This window comes from Neovison vison, chromosome 5, assembly GCF_020171115.1.
Source record: "Neovison vison isolate M4711 chromosome 5, ASM_NN_V1, whole genome shotgun sequence".
Classification (NCBI taxonomy): domain Eukaryota; kingdom Metazoa; phylum Chordata; class Mammalia; order Carnivora; family Mustelidae; genus Neogale; species Neogale vison.
The window spans coordinates 56,850,574-56,866,111 of record NC_058095.1 but is presented as its reverse complement, the minus strand read 5'-3'; the positions used below and the strand labels follow the sequence as shown (position 1 = coordinate 56,866,111).

Sequence of the window (15,538 nt, the reverse complement as noted above, 5' to 3'; positions counted from 1 at the left end):
GGCGGAGCTATGGCTTCACCACTGAGGTTTGAGGAGCCGGTGGGGCGGGACTCCGCGGAAACCGGAAGTGCCTTGTGACGGGCACTAGGAGCAGTTCCGGTGAGTCCGGGGGAGGGGTTCCCGCCGGGTTGGGGGGAGTCGGGGATCGGGAACTGGAGCCCCCGGAGTGTGGGCGGTCTCGGAGCGAGCCTTACACTCTCTGCCCTGCAGATGACTGTTCACAACCTGTACCTGTTTGACCGGAATGGAGTGTGTCTTCATTACAGCGAGTGGCACCGCAAGAAGCAAGCGGGGATCCCCAAAGAGGAGGTGACGAGAGGGCCCGCGCAATCCGGGTGACCTCGCATCTCCAAACGCACATAGTCTCAGCCCAGCCCTTCCTCTCCAAACCCCATCTGGTTCCCACCCCTGTCCCGTCTCCTTCAACAACCGAGAGCTAACTCTGTCCTTCTCCCTCCAGGAGTACAAGCTGATGTATGGGATGCTTTTCTCTATCCGCTCCTTTGTCAGCAAGATGTCCCCGCTAGACATGTACGCTGTCAGAGGGGATGCTGAGGGAAGGAGGGCTAGCCTTGGGAATTTGGGGGGCGGGGGAGATTTTGTGGAGTGGAAGAGACATTGGCCCCCAGGAGAGGGGAAGGAGACAGAGGGAGAGGGGAGGGAGAGAAGGAGGCTGAGTCTGGACCCAGAGCTGGTCTGAGAGGCAGGGGGGAAGATCTGAAGGTAGAGAGGTTGGGTGGGGGGGCTAAATTGAGGAGTGAAGGTGGGAGGTGTCTTTACTAAATCAGCCTGCTATGAACAATGATGTTTAGGGAATCAACCTAGCCAGGATCAGAAGTATCTCTTGGTAGAGATTATGCTCCCACTCCTTAACGTCCTCCCATCTCTGCAGGAAGGATGGCTTCCTGGCCTTCCAAACTAGCCGTTACAAGCTCCATTACTACGAGACGCCCACTGGGATCAAGGTTGTCATGAATACTGACTTGGGCGTCGGACCCATCCGGGATGTGCTGCATCATATCTACAGTGCGGTCAGTGCCAGCCCCGGGGACCCTTCCCTCCCCTACAGCTCCTCAACAGCCATGGCCACTTAGTTAAGCCTCAAGACTCCTTGAGCTTCCCTGCCCTAACCTTACTGTGCTGTAGCTCTGTTGAAGTCAAGAGTTTTCTCAAGACTCTTTAGGTCCTGAAACACTTTCTCCTCTGGGAGGCTTGCGTCCCAGCCCTCAGTGCTTGTGCATTCGCACAGCCCTGAGATCCCATTAAGTTTTGGGGTTGGAAACAAGAAGGATCTGAAGCCTGGCTCTAACATCCTTCCCCTCCATAGCTATATGTGGAGCTGGTGGTGAAGAACCCCCTGTGCCCACTGGGCCAAACTGTGCAAAGTGAGCTCTTCCGGTCCCGGCTGGACTCCTACGTCCGCTCTCTGCCTTTCTTCTCTGCCCGCGCTGGCTGAAGGAAGCACCCTACCTCACCCCCCAGGAGAATCCCTGTCTTCCTGGGCCCCTTCCTAACCTGTTTTATATGAAGGTCCCTCTGTGTGCCCCTCTACCACCTGCTGTTCCACAACAGCCCTCCCAGGGCAACAGCATAAAGCCTGCCCTCGTGCCCTCCCGGTCCAAGGAAGGAAGCCTCCAGGAATCCCTACACCTCCAAACCAGGCCCTCTCCAGTTTTATCCCCTACCTGATTCTGCAAACGTACAGAATAAACTTTTTGTCACCCTCTGCAGCCTAAGCGTGTCAGTTTGTTGGTTTGGTTGGTCCGTCAGGGTCCTGCCCCACTCAGGAAGGCATGAACCAGGGTGGCCCCATACTGTGAGCCTGTAAAGAGGCTTTGTCCATGGGCATCTCAACAATGACAGATCTCACTCCACTCACAATGGGCTTACGTCCATCATGAGTTGAAAATATAAGTCAAGAATGCTTTTAATTCACCTCCTCTAGCAAACATCATAGCTTAGCCTGGCCTATCTTAAATGTGTTCAGAATACTTACATTAGTCCACGGTTGGGCAAAATCATCTAATATGAAGCCCATTTTACAACAAAGTGTTGAATATGTCATGTGATTCATTGAATACTGTACTGAGAGTCAAACAACGACAACAGTATGGTTGTTAAGTGTATGGATGGTTTACACTTGGGATCCAGGGGCTGAGTGGGTGCCGAGACTCTCCCTGCCACTGCCCAGCATCAGGAGGTATCATGCAATATATTGTCAGCCCAGGAAAAGGTCAAAGTTCAAAGCACAGTTTCTACTGAACGTCTGTTGCTTTGGGGCACCATCAAAAAGATTTAAAAAAATTTGTAAGTCAAACCATAACTAGGGACCGTCTGCATTCACAGTTTGGGGGCAGGGGGAGCTGTCCTGCGTTTTGTCCTGGCCCTCACTCAAGCTGCTGATAGCACAGCTCCACCCCCCCAGTCCCAGTCACGACAGTCAAAAATGTCGCCAAACCTTGCCTCGTGACCCCTAGGGGACAAAATCACCCCCCACCAGAAAAACACGTTGCTGGAGGAAGGCGGACCTGCTGCGGGTCCCAGCGGGTATGATAACCACCCTCCCGGGTTCCGTCCTCCCGGCTTCTCCGTGCACAGAATATCCATACTGCGGAGCTTTCGAAGGCGGGGCTTATGCAGATGAGCGGCGGGTTTGGCGGGGAGGCGGGCGGCTTTATGCAGATGAGGGGGCGGTGTCTGCATGTTGATTATTTGGGCCCGCTGCCGACGCTGCTGGGAGCCTAGCGGTCCCGCTGCGGTTTGGGCTGAGGTGGCATCTCTCTTCCACCACCGCCCCTAGTCCCTAGGTCCCTATCCTCCGAGGACCGCCCTCGACCTTTACCCTCACCCATTTCCCCTCCTCCTCCCCGCTCCAGGGACCCCGTATCCGAATATCTGCCCTCGTGCCACCTCCCGCGTTTCTCCCCTCCCGCAGCAAACCCCGCGACCTCCAGCAGCCCGCCCCCGCGGGCCCGATCCTGCCTGGCGGCTCTCGCCGCAGCCTGCACTGCCTTCCCGCTCTCCCAGGACTCGCGCCACTACACCCCCCGCCGTCCGCGCCCGGGCTTCCCGGTTCCCAACTCCTCCCGCCCCCTCGGAGCCCCCTCCCCCGCCCCGGCCAGCTGGCATGCAGGTGTCTATTGCGTGTACCGAGCAGAACCTTCGCAGCCGGAGCAGTGAGGACCGTCTGTGTGGACCCCGGCCGGGCCCCGGGGGCGGTAATGGCGGGCCGGTCGGCGGGGGGCATGGGAATCCTCCGGGGGGAGGAGGGTCGGGCCCCAAGGCCCGGGCCGCACTGGTCCCCCGACCCCCAGCGCCCGCTGGGGCCCTCCGAGAGAGCACCGGCAGAGGCACTGGCATGAAATACAGGTATGGGGGTGGCCGAGCAGCCCACCCCATCTGCTCCCCTTTCCTAACCCCTTAGGCTTCCTGGATGCCGCCAGGACCCCCTCAGTCTTCGCTAAGAAGGTCCCACCCAACTCATTCCATCTCTTCCTCCCATCACCGGGGCGCTCCCTTACTTAGTCCTTCTCTTTGTCTCCAACGATACCCCTGACTAGGAGAAAATTAACTTTACCAAGGTTGACCCGTCCTGTCAGAGCCAGGTGATGATCCTGAGCTTGTCTCCTTATCCCCAGGAGGGCCAGGGATGCAGGAATCTCCAGGCTGGGCCCCCTCTGGGATGGCGTGTCCTTGGGTCGATGTCCTGGGAAGGGGGTGGGGGAAGGAAACAGCTTCTCACTCTGGCCCTCTCAGGGTGCCTGACCCAGATACTGCCCTCACCTGCCCCAAGGGCCGGGTATCCTGCAACCTTTCTTGGTGGGGAGGGCACTGGGGCTCTTGGAAGTGTGGACCACATCTCTCAGCCCCATGCTGAGGACAGACGGGGGCCTGGTGGAGAAAGTAGATGGAATTGTAGCGGACTTTCTCAGAGAACTGCAGGGCTCTCAGAACTTGCACAGAGAGGAAGGGAGGGGCTCCTGCCTGGTAGTGAGCAGAGGTCGCTCATCTGATCTCCTCCATGTGTTGGCTTTGATTGAGAAGCTAAGCCAATGACCTGGGTGAGGCAGCCTTAGGAGGAGGGGGCTGTCTGGGTGAGAGGCAGACACCACAAGCCCACAGGAGTGGAGGGAGCCAACGGAGGAAGAGGGACAACTGACCTTTCCTGTCACACCCCCCACCCAGTTGTCCTACCTGCATTTGGGGGGCCCATCCACCTACCCTGCCCAAGGACCCCTGCCTGCCTGAGTGCCTGAGCCTGACTTGGTTTACCCCTTTGCACCGTAGTGTCTGCCCCTCAGTATAGCCCTCTTTAATCTGCGAGTCTGTTTCCACAAACTCATCCCCATCAGCCTGTCACGTTCCTCCCAGCCCCAAACTGCACACATCCCAGAGATGACGCAAACACAGACGAGATCCCACCAGGAGAAACACAAACCAGGAAGCAAGAGAGTCTCCGAATGTTGTCTCGAGAGTCATTTACTCGTTCACTTACGCTCCAGGCGGAGCCCTGCCCAGCTCGGTGGGCCCACTGGGCCTAGTTCTTTGGACTGAGCTACCTGAGGGCTTCTGATTCTGGAAGGAGAGGAGCTGGGGGCTGATGGTCTCTGTCCTTAATGGAGGCTCCACCCCTTCCTGCTGCTTCTGTATCCTGCAGGAACCTAGGCAAGTCTGGTCTGCGGGTGTCCTGTCTTGGCCTAGGTGAGTCAGACAGCAGAGGAATGATGGGAGGGGGCATTCGTGCCTTGCCACCCACTGTGGTCCCATGCCTGGCTTCTCTCTCGCAGGCACCTGGGTCACGTTTGGTTCTCAAATATCAGATGAGGTATGAGTGATGGGCCCTAGAAGCAGGATGAGGAGGTGGGAGGGGACCAGAGAAGAGGGGAGTGGACTTGGAGAGGGGTTTGGATGACAAGCACGGGGAATGGTGGGCCCGAGACTGGAGGCTGGGGCTGGGGCAGAGCAGCAGTGGGGCTGGGCACAGAGGGAGCTCGATGAGGGCCACAGCCGTTGACCTTCATCTCTTTCTGTCTCCTCCCTAGACGGCAGAGGACGTGCTGACAGTGGCCTATGAGCACGGTGTAAACCTGTTTGACACGGCTGAAGTCTACGCAGCGGGGAAGTAAGGACTGGGGTAAAGGAGCCAAGTGAGAACATAGGGGGCTTCTTAATTTCCCTCTAGGGAACCCTGGGAACTCCATGAACACTAAGTTCCAATCTTCCAGCCAATGGGCTCCCGATGCACTATGGGAATTGTAGTCCCAACATTAGTCCCTGTTCAGTGTAGAGCACAGAGGGTGTCCTGGACAGTCCAAATAAACCCATGGCTTCACGCTGGGTCCTGTCAAACCTAGCCAAAACCTAGGAAGACCTTCCCCCACGTCTTCTCCCATCTGCCATACTTTGCTGCTCATCTTTAAGACTTGGCCTGATGTCAGCTCCTCCAAAAAGCCTTTGCCCAGCTCCCCAGATTGGTCAGCACCCACCTCGGCTCCCAAAGCACTTATACTGGCTTCTGACCCACCAGCTGTCAGTTACTGGTTTATGTAGCCGTGTTTGCTGCTCAACTGGGAAGCTCCTCCTTCCATGGAACTTGTCCAAGTCACCTATGTCCTATGCAGAGCCTAGCCCAGAGCAGGCACCGCTTGTGGGATGACAACATGCCCTCCCAAAACTCACGGTCAAAATGGTCAAGCAAACCGAAAACACAGGGAGAGATGAGAGGTTAAGTAACAGGAAAACTTCGGTAACCGCTATATGTAACAAATTAAGACCTGTCACAGGCTAGTGCATAATTAAGTGCCAAAGGATTGAGCCAGTAGGAGCTATGGAAGGTGACAGGAAAGGCTGAGCACAGACCAGCAATCAGAGAACATTTTCAATAAAATGAATCAGAATCCAAGCTGAGCTTTGGAAGATGGGATTTTGCAGAGACTCAAAGAAGGGGGAGGGCAATGCAGATGGTGGGAACAGACAACAAGGTGTCCTCCCCGCTTCCCTAGGCTGTCCCTGTCCCCTCATATTCTATCCCTTCGACACCTGGAACAGAGCTTGGCAACAGTTGATGCACAGCTGATACTTGCCGAATGAATGAAAAATACATGACCACATCCCAAGTGCTGGGAGCCCTTCTTATTTTGTCCACGATGGAGCTGACAGCCTAATGAGCTCGTGGTCTATGGTCTGCTTTACCAGAAAGGAAATGGGTAGAAGGGAAAAGTGGGGGGGAGGGGAAGGAACTGAGCCATCTTGGAAAGGTCGGTGTTTCTGACATGATCTTCCTTCCAGGGCTGAAAGAACCCTAGGGAACATCCTTAAGAGCAAAGGATGGAGGTGAGTCTGGGTTTGAGGGGCTGCCAGGGAAGTGCTCATCCCAAATCCCTTTTCTTGCTCCTTTCTTTTTGTCTTTTTCCAGGAGATCAACCTATGTCATCACCACCAAGATTTTTTGGGGAGGACAGTAAGTGGCTGCCACACTCTATTTGGGGAGAGCTATAGAAAATGTGTGAAGAGAGGTGGGGTTTGGCCGTCACCCCAGATCCGCAGCCTGCCCCTAGGGGACCCGTGCAATCCCAGTCCCTCATGGCGCCAGGCCATCTCTGCTCCTGTCTTTGTCACACCTCATCTTTGACTTCCCTTTTCCTGCAGGGCAGAAACCGAGCGAGGCCTGAGCCGCAAACACATTATCGAGGGTGAGAGTTCGGGGCTGGGAAGAGCGGCTGCATACAGAAGCCAGAAGAGTTGGGAACGTTCTCTGAAACTTTGAGTTGGAGGCTGTTGCATGGGGAGCTTGGAGTTAGGTGGGAGTTAGGTGGCTGTGGCAAGAGGGTAATGTCTGAATCCTGAGCAAAGGGAGGCTGAAGCACTTACCTTCCCCCCACCCCACCCCGGCCCCTGCCCCAGGCTTGCAAGGATCCCTGGAGCGCCTCCAGTTGGGATACGTGGACATCGTCTTCGCCAACCGCTCAGACCCCAATAGTCCCATGGAGGGTAAAAGCAGAACCCCCACCCCGACCATCCTTCAAAATGGCACTTCCTCAAACTCTCAGCAGGAAGCCAGCCTCTGCTCAGGAGGCCTCCCAAGCTCCACGGTGGGGGGCTCAGACCCCAACTCTTGGGCAGGGAGGGAGGTGAACAGCAGATCCCCATCTCTCTGATTAAACAGAGATGCCCAGGGTCTTGGTGGGGCCAGCCAAGGTGCACAGATCTGGAGCCCTAGATGCCAGGGGCCTGACAGGGAGGTTCTCTCTCTCCCGTGTGCCTAGAGATTGTGCGAGCCATGACCTATGTCATTAACCAGGGCCTGGCCCTCTACTGGGGGACATCCCGGTGGGGAGCTGCGGAAATCATGGTGAGTGTGCCACCCCACTTCCCCCTTTTCACACGGCCACCCCAAAACCCACTCTACCGGAGGAGGGGCAGTGGAAGAGAGTGGGGAAGAGTGTTCTGACCCCTGTCTCTTCCCTGCCCCAACCCAGGAGGCCTACTCCATGGCCAGACAGTTCAATCTGATCCCCCCAGTGTGTGAGCAAGCTGAGCACCACCTGTTCCAGAGGGAGAAGGTGGAGACGCAGCTGCCGGAGCTCTACCACAAAATCGGTTCGCAGCCCCCCACCCTACCTTTCCCTGGGCCTATCCATCACCTAGGTCCCTGTCCCCACATCCAATCCTCTTGCCCTTAGGTGTTGGATCAGTCACTTGGTCCCCTCTGGCCTGTGGCCTCATCACTAGCAAGTATGATGGGCGAGTCCCAGATACCTGCAGGGCCACTGTCAAGGTGAGATCTAGGGGCTCAGAATGGCAGGACTGGGCCATCTGGGCCGCTCCGGATGGTGCTCATTCTCCTTGGCCTCCAGGGCTACCAGTGGCTCAAGGACAAGGTGCAGAATGAGGTTGGCAAGAAGCAGCAACAAGCCAAAGTCATGGACCTTCTTCCCATCGCTCACCAGCTGGGCTGCACAGTGGCACAGCTGGCTATTGGTGAGACACCACCAGCCCTGGGACCTGCGGGGGGGGGGGGCTCACCTCCTGCCAAGACACCCCCAAAACCAAGACTGGTTTGCCCCTAGGGAGGACCTCTTCCTCAGAGACACTCCTCAAGTGTGGGTGCTGAACGGTGGCTGTTGCCATCAGTTCTCTTTCTTCTCTCCTCTGGCCCCAGCATGGTGTCTCCGCAGCGAGGGTGTCAGCTCGGTCCTCCTGGGGGTGTCAAGTGCAGAGCAGCTGATGGAACACCTGGGAGCCCTGCAGGTGAGCTGGGGACTCAGAGGCGGAGCCCATCTCTGTCCCCTTCCCCGGAAGTCATGTCCTCACTGTCCACCCCGGAATGGGCTGGGGAGGTCAGTCACTACAAAGGCCTCTCCCTCCGCAGAGGACAGGTCCGGGGCCACAAGGCAAGGCTCTTTTCCCGCCACCCGGCCCCGCGGCGCTGCTCCCCAAGCCTCCCTGGCCCCTCCCCACACACCCCTTGCACTTCTTTGGGGAGCCAGCACGCGCCCCCACCCCACTGCCTTCCCCTCCAGGTGCTGAGCCAGCTGACCCCGCAGACGGTGATGGAGATAGACGGGCTCCTGGGGAACAAGCCGCATTCCAAGAAGTAGTTGGTCGAGGGCACAGGCACCCGCACCGGGGGCGCCGCACCCGCCGAGGACCGCCTCCCGCCGCCGCCTCCCGCCCGCCCCGGAACCCTCTACGCCGCGGCCGCCGCCAGGGAGCCCCCGCCCCCGAACGAGTCCCGGCTTCGAGTAGCGATGCGCATGAACAAAGCCATATCCTCCCGCAGTGGGGCTCGAGAGGGAAAGTAGTGCGCCGCCCTCCTCGATGCGCTCCGCGGGGCCCTCTTGCTAATCCCGGGCATGAACCACCCGGCCGTCCCCTCTCTGCCCCTTGGTTTCGCTCCCTTCTCTTCTTCCCCTAATCGCCGAGACCCAGGGGAAAACAAAAAACAGGGCAGATCCAGGAAACATGCCAATTACCTCAAAAGTGGCCCTGGAGCTGTCATCGAGGGGTAATAACCTAAGAAGCGAGTCGTGACTCCAGCTGGGACAAAGGAACCGGGGCTCTTGCGTTACTCGGTACAGAGGAAGCCAGGCTGGTCCTGGCGGGAAGTAAATGCTGATCGTTGAGGACCCTGCCTCCCAGCAGAGGTGGGGGGGTGCGCTTTGTTCTTGCAAAGAAGAGGGGCGGTGGAGAGGGGGAGATGCAGTGACAGCCCTGACGCAGGTAAAGGGAAGTGTGCTGGCAAAGCAGTGGGGATGGCCCTGGGGAAAAGTTGGGCTGTGCTTTGCAGGACATGGTGACAGCCTTTGGGTCACAGCGGAGAACTGGGGCTAGGATGGTCATGTCTGGGGAGAGACTTTCCAGCCTGTAGCAGGATTTCCTACCTAGCAGTGGAGGACTGCAGTCTTCCTCCTGGCAATAATCTTAAAGCAATAATGCCGGCCTTTCTTCTGTAAGACTTTTCCCAGGGAACTGTAAATAAAATCTCAGCTTGGTCCTCACTGCTGGTGTCTGAAATTGCAGGGTTGGGAGGGTAGGACCTCTGTCTCTGATGACCGGCCCTTGTCTAGCTCCCTGCCATTAGCTACAGCGGGAGCTTTCTCTCCGTGGACCAAGGCATCATGCTGCTAGTCACTGCCAGCCACTGCCCTCGCCGAGGACCCAGGTCCCGCATACCCCAGTCCCTGGTCCCCGGCTTTCTTCCTTCCTGGAGTCACCACACCCCTCAGAGCCCAGAAATCTGGCTTCATAGTTTCGCTGCTCCTCCCTCTGACACCCTTGTCTTTGTTTTGTTTAAAGTTGCATTAGCCACCCTTCTCGTCCTATACTTCTCATCTCCCTTCTGATACCCACACAAATGCTGAAAAACTCTCTGGAACTCTCTGGAACTCTTTCATTGTGGCTGGATGAGAGGGGCTGAGCTGAGGCTGGGGCGTTGGGATTTGGTGAGGGAGAGGTAAGATGAAAACTGGCCTATGGTGGAGATGACATGGAGGGAGGGAATTATCATAAAGGAAAAAGGGAAACCAGTGAAAAATCAGCTTTCAGGGGGGCAGAAAAGCAGACTCCAATGCGATCATGTCAGAAACGACCCTTAGTCTTCCCCCAAAGGACTCTGATTTCCATGGGACACAAAGTGGGTGGAAAGTTACACCCCTTAGAGATCACAAGACAGGAGAGGATGCTCTCTGCCTTCCTTAAATTACAACCTCCCCATCTCCCTTCTACCCATCCTCACCCCTTCCTCGATCCTGAAGCTGAGAGAGCAGCATAAAACCAATTTCCAAAAAGAGAAAAGTCAGCAGCCTGCGATTTGCTGGCTAGCAACCAACCAGATCAACTAATGAATACTTACATCCACTCCTAACATCTCCCACTCATTTTGGAAGACTGTGGAGGAAACAACCAGGCACAATGGATGACTAAACCATGATTAGTTATTCTGTAATAAACATACAAAAATTCATAAATTCAAAATAGTATTCTCCTTAAATGGTTACTTTGGAGGACTCCTCTTTCATTTCAATAGAAATGTCTCCCCCCTTGCTCAAAACATTTAAAAAAAAAAAAAGTCCTTTTAGGAATTACCTTCAGGGGCTGTTTGGAAAGCCCTCATAAGAGACCTTCCTTCATCCATCGTCACACCTCATTTACCGTATTTGTCACCGACTTCATTTATTAACTTAACAAGTATTTAGCTACTGAGTCCCACTATGGTACAGGGATACAGTGGTGAGCAAAACCAGACTTTAACACCTTTGCAGAGTTTATGGATGGGAGAAAGCAACGAATAGCCTGCAAACAAACACAAGTTGTCCAAAGTCCAGAGGCAGGTACGGGCCACTTCCAGAGTCTACAGTGGCATCTGACAAGGTGAGGCCGTGCTCAGCGGTGAAGGGTCAGCAGGTGAAAGCAAGAGGGCTAGGAGAAGCATGCAGAAGGGAACATGTACGCCAAAGGTTTCCAGAGCTAGAGGGTGCCAAGAGCGGATGGAAGCAGAACGGGAGACTTGGGTAGTTCGGAACATACAAGACCACATCGGGCACTTTGGAATATTATCTTCATCCTAAGGGCACCAGGAAGCTGTTCCTATCGGTTATTCAGTGATACATACAAATCACCCCTCCCCCAAATTTAGTGGTTAGAAACAACTTTTTAAAACTTTATTTCCCCCCCCCCCCCATTATTCTGTGGTTTGGCTGGGCCCTCTACTCTTTGCACCTGGGCTCACTTGTGTGGCTGGACCAAGCTAGCAGATCAGCTGTGCGAGAACATCAGCTGGCCTCATTGCTACATCTGGCGATTGGCTGGGACGTCTCAGCTCTCCATGCAGCCTCATCTGCTAGTAAATTTCCTTACATAACAGACTCAGGGCCGGGATCCCAAGGGATGAAGGCAGAAGCTGCAAGGCCTCCAATGGACTGTGCCCCAGAACTCACACAACATCGCTTCTGCCACATTCTGTTAGTCATAGGAAGTCATGAGCTGAGCCCAGATTCCAGGGATAGGGAATTTTTGCTGGGAGAAGCAGCAAAGCAATTTTTGCTGGGAGAAGCCATGGCATAGGAATTCGGGGCTACTGAACTGAACTATCACCACATTGAAAGGTTCTAAACGGGAATGGAAATGATGTGTGGTAAGACCTGGTTAGGCTTCAGATCTGAAAAGGTCACTGGTGATCTGGGGAAGACGGTCCTACCAGGGTCTGAGCAAGAGATAATGGCAGCCTGGACCGGGGTGGTGTGCTGTGGGTGGAGAAAAGTTGGCGGAGCAAGGAGACATTTAGGAGGCAAAATGAACAGGGCTCACTGAGAAGTTGGTAAAAGAAGGTGACAGCAGCGGGGAGGAGGTGGGTAAGGATGACACTTTGGTTTCTGGAGCTGGGTAAAGAAAGACGTGGGAAACACTAGAGGAAGTGAGGACTTGGGACAGAGAAATCATCACTTTGGGTTTCTGAAGACAAGCAAGAAAGGAAGGTCTGGAACTTAGAGAGGCTCTGACTGTCAAAACATTTTGGGTAGAACATTTATATAACACATCTACCCTAAAAGTTTAAGATGTAATCATCTACCAAAGATATCAAAAGATGCAGGGTGCCTGAGTGGCGCAGTTGGTTAAGGGTCTGTCTTCGGCTCAGGTCATAGTCTCATGATCTCAGTGTTTCAAGGTCATGGGATCAAGCCCTGAGTCAGGCTCCCTGCTCAGTGGGGAGTCTCCATCTCCCTCTGCTCCTCCCCCTGCTCATTCTCTCTCTCTCTCAAATAAATAATCTTAAAATAAGTAAATACAAGATCTGAGGAGACCTCTGAACAACATCCCAAAGAGAAGTTGCCAAAGAGTTTGGTTGGCATAAGGGCATCGCTGGCATAAATCGATAGCTTCCCCCACGTGACCGTGAAGAAATTACAACTCAGAAGTTCTGAACTATTTGCTAGCAGATAATGGTATACCTCCTTGCAAGAGAGTGTCTGTCAGGGCTCTGGCAATCTAGTTAAAGAACAAAACCAGCTCCCACTGCTTGTTAAAGCCAGTCCATGCCATGTGCATAGAGAAGCCCACCTTGTACTGACCGAGAGATGGGTGTTGCCAACGTTGGGTACTGAGAAAACGCAATGTACACTGGGAGCACAGGATAAAAGCAGGGAAGCACGCCCTGTTTTCCGTAGGCCAGGCCCTGTTCTAAGCACCTTGCTCATTCAATACCATTAATACCCACACTGTCCAGATGAGGAAACCAACCGGCCCAGAGAAGTTAGGTCACTTGCTTGGGCTGTCACAACCCCCGAGTGCTGGAGGCTAAGATCTGTCCTCAAGCCAGCCGGCCATAGAATCTGCCCTACTATCTTCACAACAGAACCTGGGCGGCAGGTCCGGGAGAGGAGGTTGGGGAGGCAGTTGGAGGTGGGCGTGGTACCACGAGGCAGCATAGGCTGTGTGTTATGTCCTGTTTACTTGTGGGGCAAATCACACCCTGAGTCAGAGCTCAAACTGGGCTGCATTGCTGAAACCATCATGGTGTGTGGGTGTCCAGGCCTGGCTACTCCGGAACGAAAGGATTCCCAGCATTCCTGGGAGGAGGCCCATCCAGGATCCTGGCATCCAGGTGTCTCCGTAGACTAAGATGTCAGCTGAGAGGCGAGCAGTTTGAGAAGGAGTCTGGGAAGCTGGCCTTACGAGAAGCCAAGGAGGGCGCGTATAATACAGCGAGTTGAGGGCTGCGTCCGTGCCAGTGTCCAGGAGCCCATAAAGATGGGCAGAATGGGCAGTGCCATCAGCTCCGACGGCCTGTTTGGGTGGGGCTGTGAATGGAGAGGGCGCAACTAAACCAGCAGGCCAGGCGGGCTGCGGGGACCTGACCAGTGGGCGGCCGAGGACTGGGGTGCTGCCGGGTCCTGGAGATTTCCACACAGACTGGGGGAGCGCCAGCTCGGTGTTCGGGGGCGAAGGAAGGCGCGGAGGGCGGGAGGGGCGGCGCGCCCCCCACCGTCCCCCGCCGCGCAGCCCGGAGCCGCTGATGCAGCTCAGCAGTCGCTGGCATCCCCGGCTTCGCGCCTCCGCCGCCCCCGCGCGTGCCGCGGCTGGGAGCTACCAGCGGGCGGTGTGACGCCTCGCGGGGCGGGGCGGGCTCTGGCTATTAAAAGGGGCGGGAGGCGGCGGCGCCCGCCCCAGGAGCCGACCCAGGCGCGAGGAAGGCCGGCTCGTTGCGTCGGCCGAGCCCGCGGCGGGTACCATGCAGCTCCTGGTGAGGGTGCCGTCCGTCCCGGAACGGGGCGAGCTGGACTGCGCCATCTGCTACCGGCCCTTCAACCTCGCGGGCCGCGAGCCCCGCCGCCTGCCCGGGACGGCGCGCGCCCGCTGCGGCCACACGCTCTGCACCGCCTGCCTGCGCGAGCTGGCGGCGCGCGGCGACGGCGGCGGGGCGGCCGCGCGCGTGGTGCGCCTGCGCCGCGTCGTCACATGCCCCTTCTGCCGCGCGCCCACGCCGCTCCCGCGCGGCGGGGTGGTGGAGGTCTCAGTGGACCCGGACTTGTGGTCGCGGCTGGAGGACAGAGCGCGGGCGGAGCGCAAGCCGGATGAGGCGAGCGGCCCGGTCTCGGGAGGCGGCGACGCCGAGGACGAAGACCGGAGAGAGGAGGGGGTGGGACCCAGGAGCGCGGGCTGGCGCGCGCTCCGGCGGCTGGTGGAGCGGGTGCTGGCGCCCGCGCGCCGCTGGCGGCGGCCGCTGCCTAGCAACGGTGAGGGGCCGCGGGAGGAGGTGCGGGGCTGGGGGGTGGGGGGTCCGTGTGGAGGCGTCCGGGATCGCCGTGGGAGGCTGCGGGGGTCGGAGGGTGAGGTGCGGCCGCCGGGGCGGAGTGGGTGTACCCGGGATCACGGGGGAGTCTCGGGGGGCTGGTGTTGGGGGCGCCCTGGGAGGCGACTGGATGGGGGGATCTGCGGGGACAGGTGAGTGGACTCCCGGGAAGGCGGGGTGGGGGGATGCCCGGGAACGCGGGGGGAGGCTGCGGGGGCCGGTGAGGGGGCACCGGGGGAGATGGCGGGGTTAGGGGGCTCCCGGGATGGCCTTGGGAAGCTGGGGGGGCTGGAGGGTGAGTGGATCTGTCGGGGGGGCTGCGGGCGCCGGGGACGGGGCGTGTAACAGGGGTGGCCGGGAGAGGCGTCCGTGGCCGGGCACCCGGAATCGCCCGGGGAGGCTGCCGGGGTAGTGGTGGGGGCGCCCGGGATCGCCAGCCCGGCCGCACCCTCCCGCTGACACTGACCCTCCCCGTTTCCCCTAGTGCTGTACTGTCCGGAGATTAAGGACTTGGCTCGCATGAGCCCCTGCACGCTGTGACCGCGGCGGAAGGAAGGTGGTCGCTGCATTCTCGAGGCGCGCTGGAGTGCAGGGTTGAGGCCAAGGCCACCGCGCGCCCGTCCCGGGATTGGCTTTTGTAGGAGTTAAGCCTAGGGCAGGAGGGGCCGCCCTAGAATGCCCCGGGAACACGGTGTACTGACTGGGCCAGGCTCGCGTCCTCGGGGGAGAGGCCCGGGGATGGTGGAGACGGGTCCGCATTCTCGTGGGAAAGACAGAGAGTGTGTCCTTAGCTGTGACTGGCTTTTGTCCAGGGCAGCTCTGGCCATTTGGAACAATTGGGCCCATTCTAGCAATTCTGTGTCAGTGGTTTTAAATTTTTTTAAAAATCGGCGAAGAGGCCGATTTTTGTGTCCTGTTACTGTCACTTCTACGGCATGTTAGCTGAGAAAAAATACTATTTTTCCCCCCCAGGGCTGGTATGCTCATCTTCCCAGAATGGTAGTGTGTTCCTAAAATTACTGAGATGCCTCTGTGCCTTGCTTCATTTCAGTCTCTCTTCAGCCTGTGAGGGCAGGTATCAGGGTCCAAAGGGCATTCATCTGAGGCACCTAATTAGGGCCAACCAGGGATAGGAAAGCCGTTTGGTAAAGGCATCACATCTTAATCTTTTTTTTTTTTAAGATTTTATTTATTTATGTATTTGTCAGAGAGAGAGAGAGCGCTCACAAGCAGGCAGGCAGAGAGAGA

General features: G+C 57.1%; 3 protein-coding genes across 3 annotated transcripts; all 3 read left to right on the top strand.

Annotated features, from left to right (window-relative positions):
- The first annotated feature begins 42 nt into the window (after positions 1 to 42).
- On the top strand, positions 43 to 1,726 carry TRAPPC1 (trafficking protein particle complex subunit 1). Its single transcript, XM_044250597.1, has 5 exons — positions 43 to 99; positions 211 to 309; positions 461 to 531; positions 893 to 1,031; positions 1,328 to 1,726. Exons 2-5 carry the CDS (start codon positions 211 to 213, stop codon positions 1,454 to 1,456), a joined length of 438 nt encoding a protein of 145 aa, XP_044106532.1. The 5' UTR covers positions 43 to 99; the 3' UTR covers positions 1,457 to 1,726.
- Positions 1,727 to 3,127: 1,401 nt separating this feature from the next.
- KCNAB3 (potassium voltage-gated channel subfamily A regulatory beta subunit 3) lies at positions 3,128 to 8,617 on the top strand. The gene is made up of 14 exons (XM_044249023.1): positions 3,128 to 3,369; positions 4,658 to 4,701; positions 4,788 to 4,825; positions 5,043 to 5,122; positions 6,289 to 6,333; positions 6,416 to 6,460; positions 6,649 to 6,692; positions 6,904 to 6,990; positions 7,266 to 7,351; positions 7,479 to 7,599; positions 7,683 to 7,777; positions 7,857 to 7,980; positions 8,162 to 8,250; positions 8,523 to 8,617. The coding sequence occupies exons 1-14, from the start codon at positions 3,128 to 3,130 to the stop codon at positions 8,598 to 8,600; spliced, it is 1,218 nt and encodes a 405-aa protein (XP_044104958.1). The 3' UTR covers positions 8,601 to 8,617.
- A 5,112-nt stretch (positions 8,618 to 13,729) lies between these two features.
- Positions 13,730 to 15,525, top strand: RNF227 (ring finger protein 227). Its single transcript, XM_044250596.1, has 2 exons — positions 13,730 to 14,234; positions 14,775 to 15,525. Exons 1-2 carry the CDS (start codon positions 13,730 to 13,732, stop codon positions 14,828 to 14,830), a joined length of 561 nt encoding a protein of 186 aa, XP_044106531.1. The 3' UTR covers positions 14,831 to 15,525.
- The last annotated feature ends 13 nt before the right edge of the window (positions 15,526 to 15,538 follow it).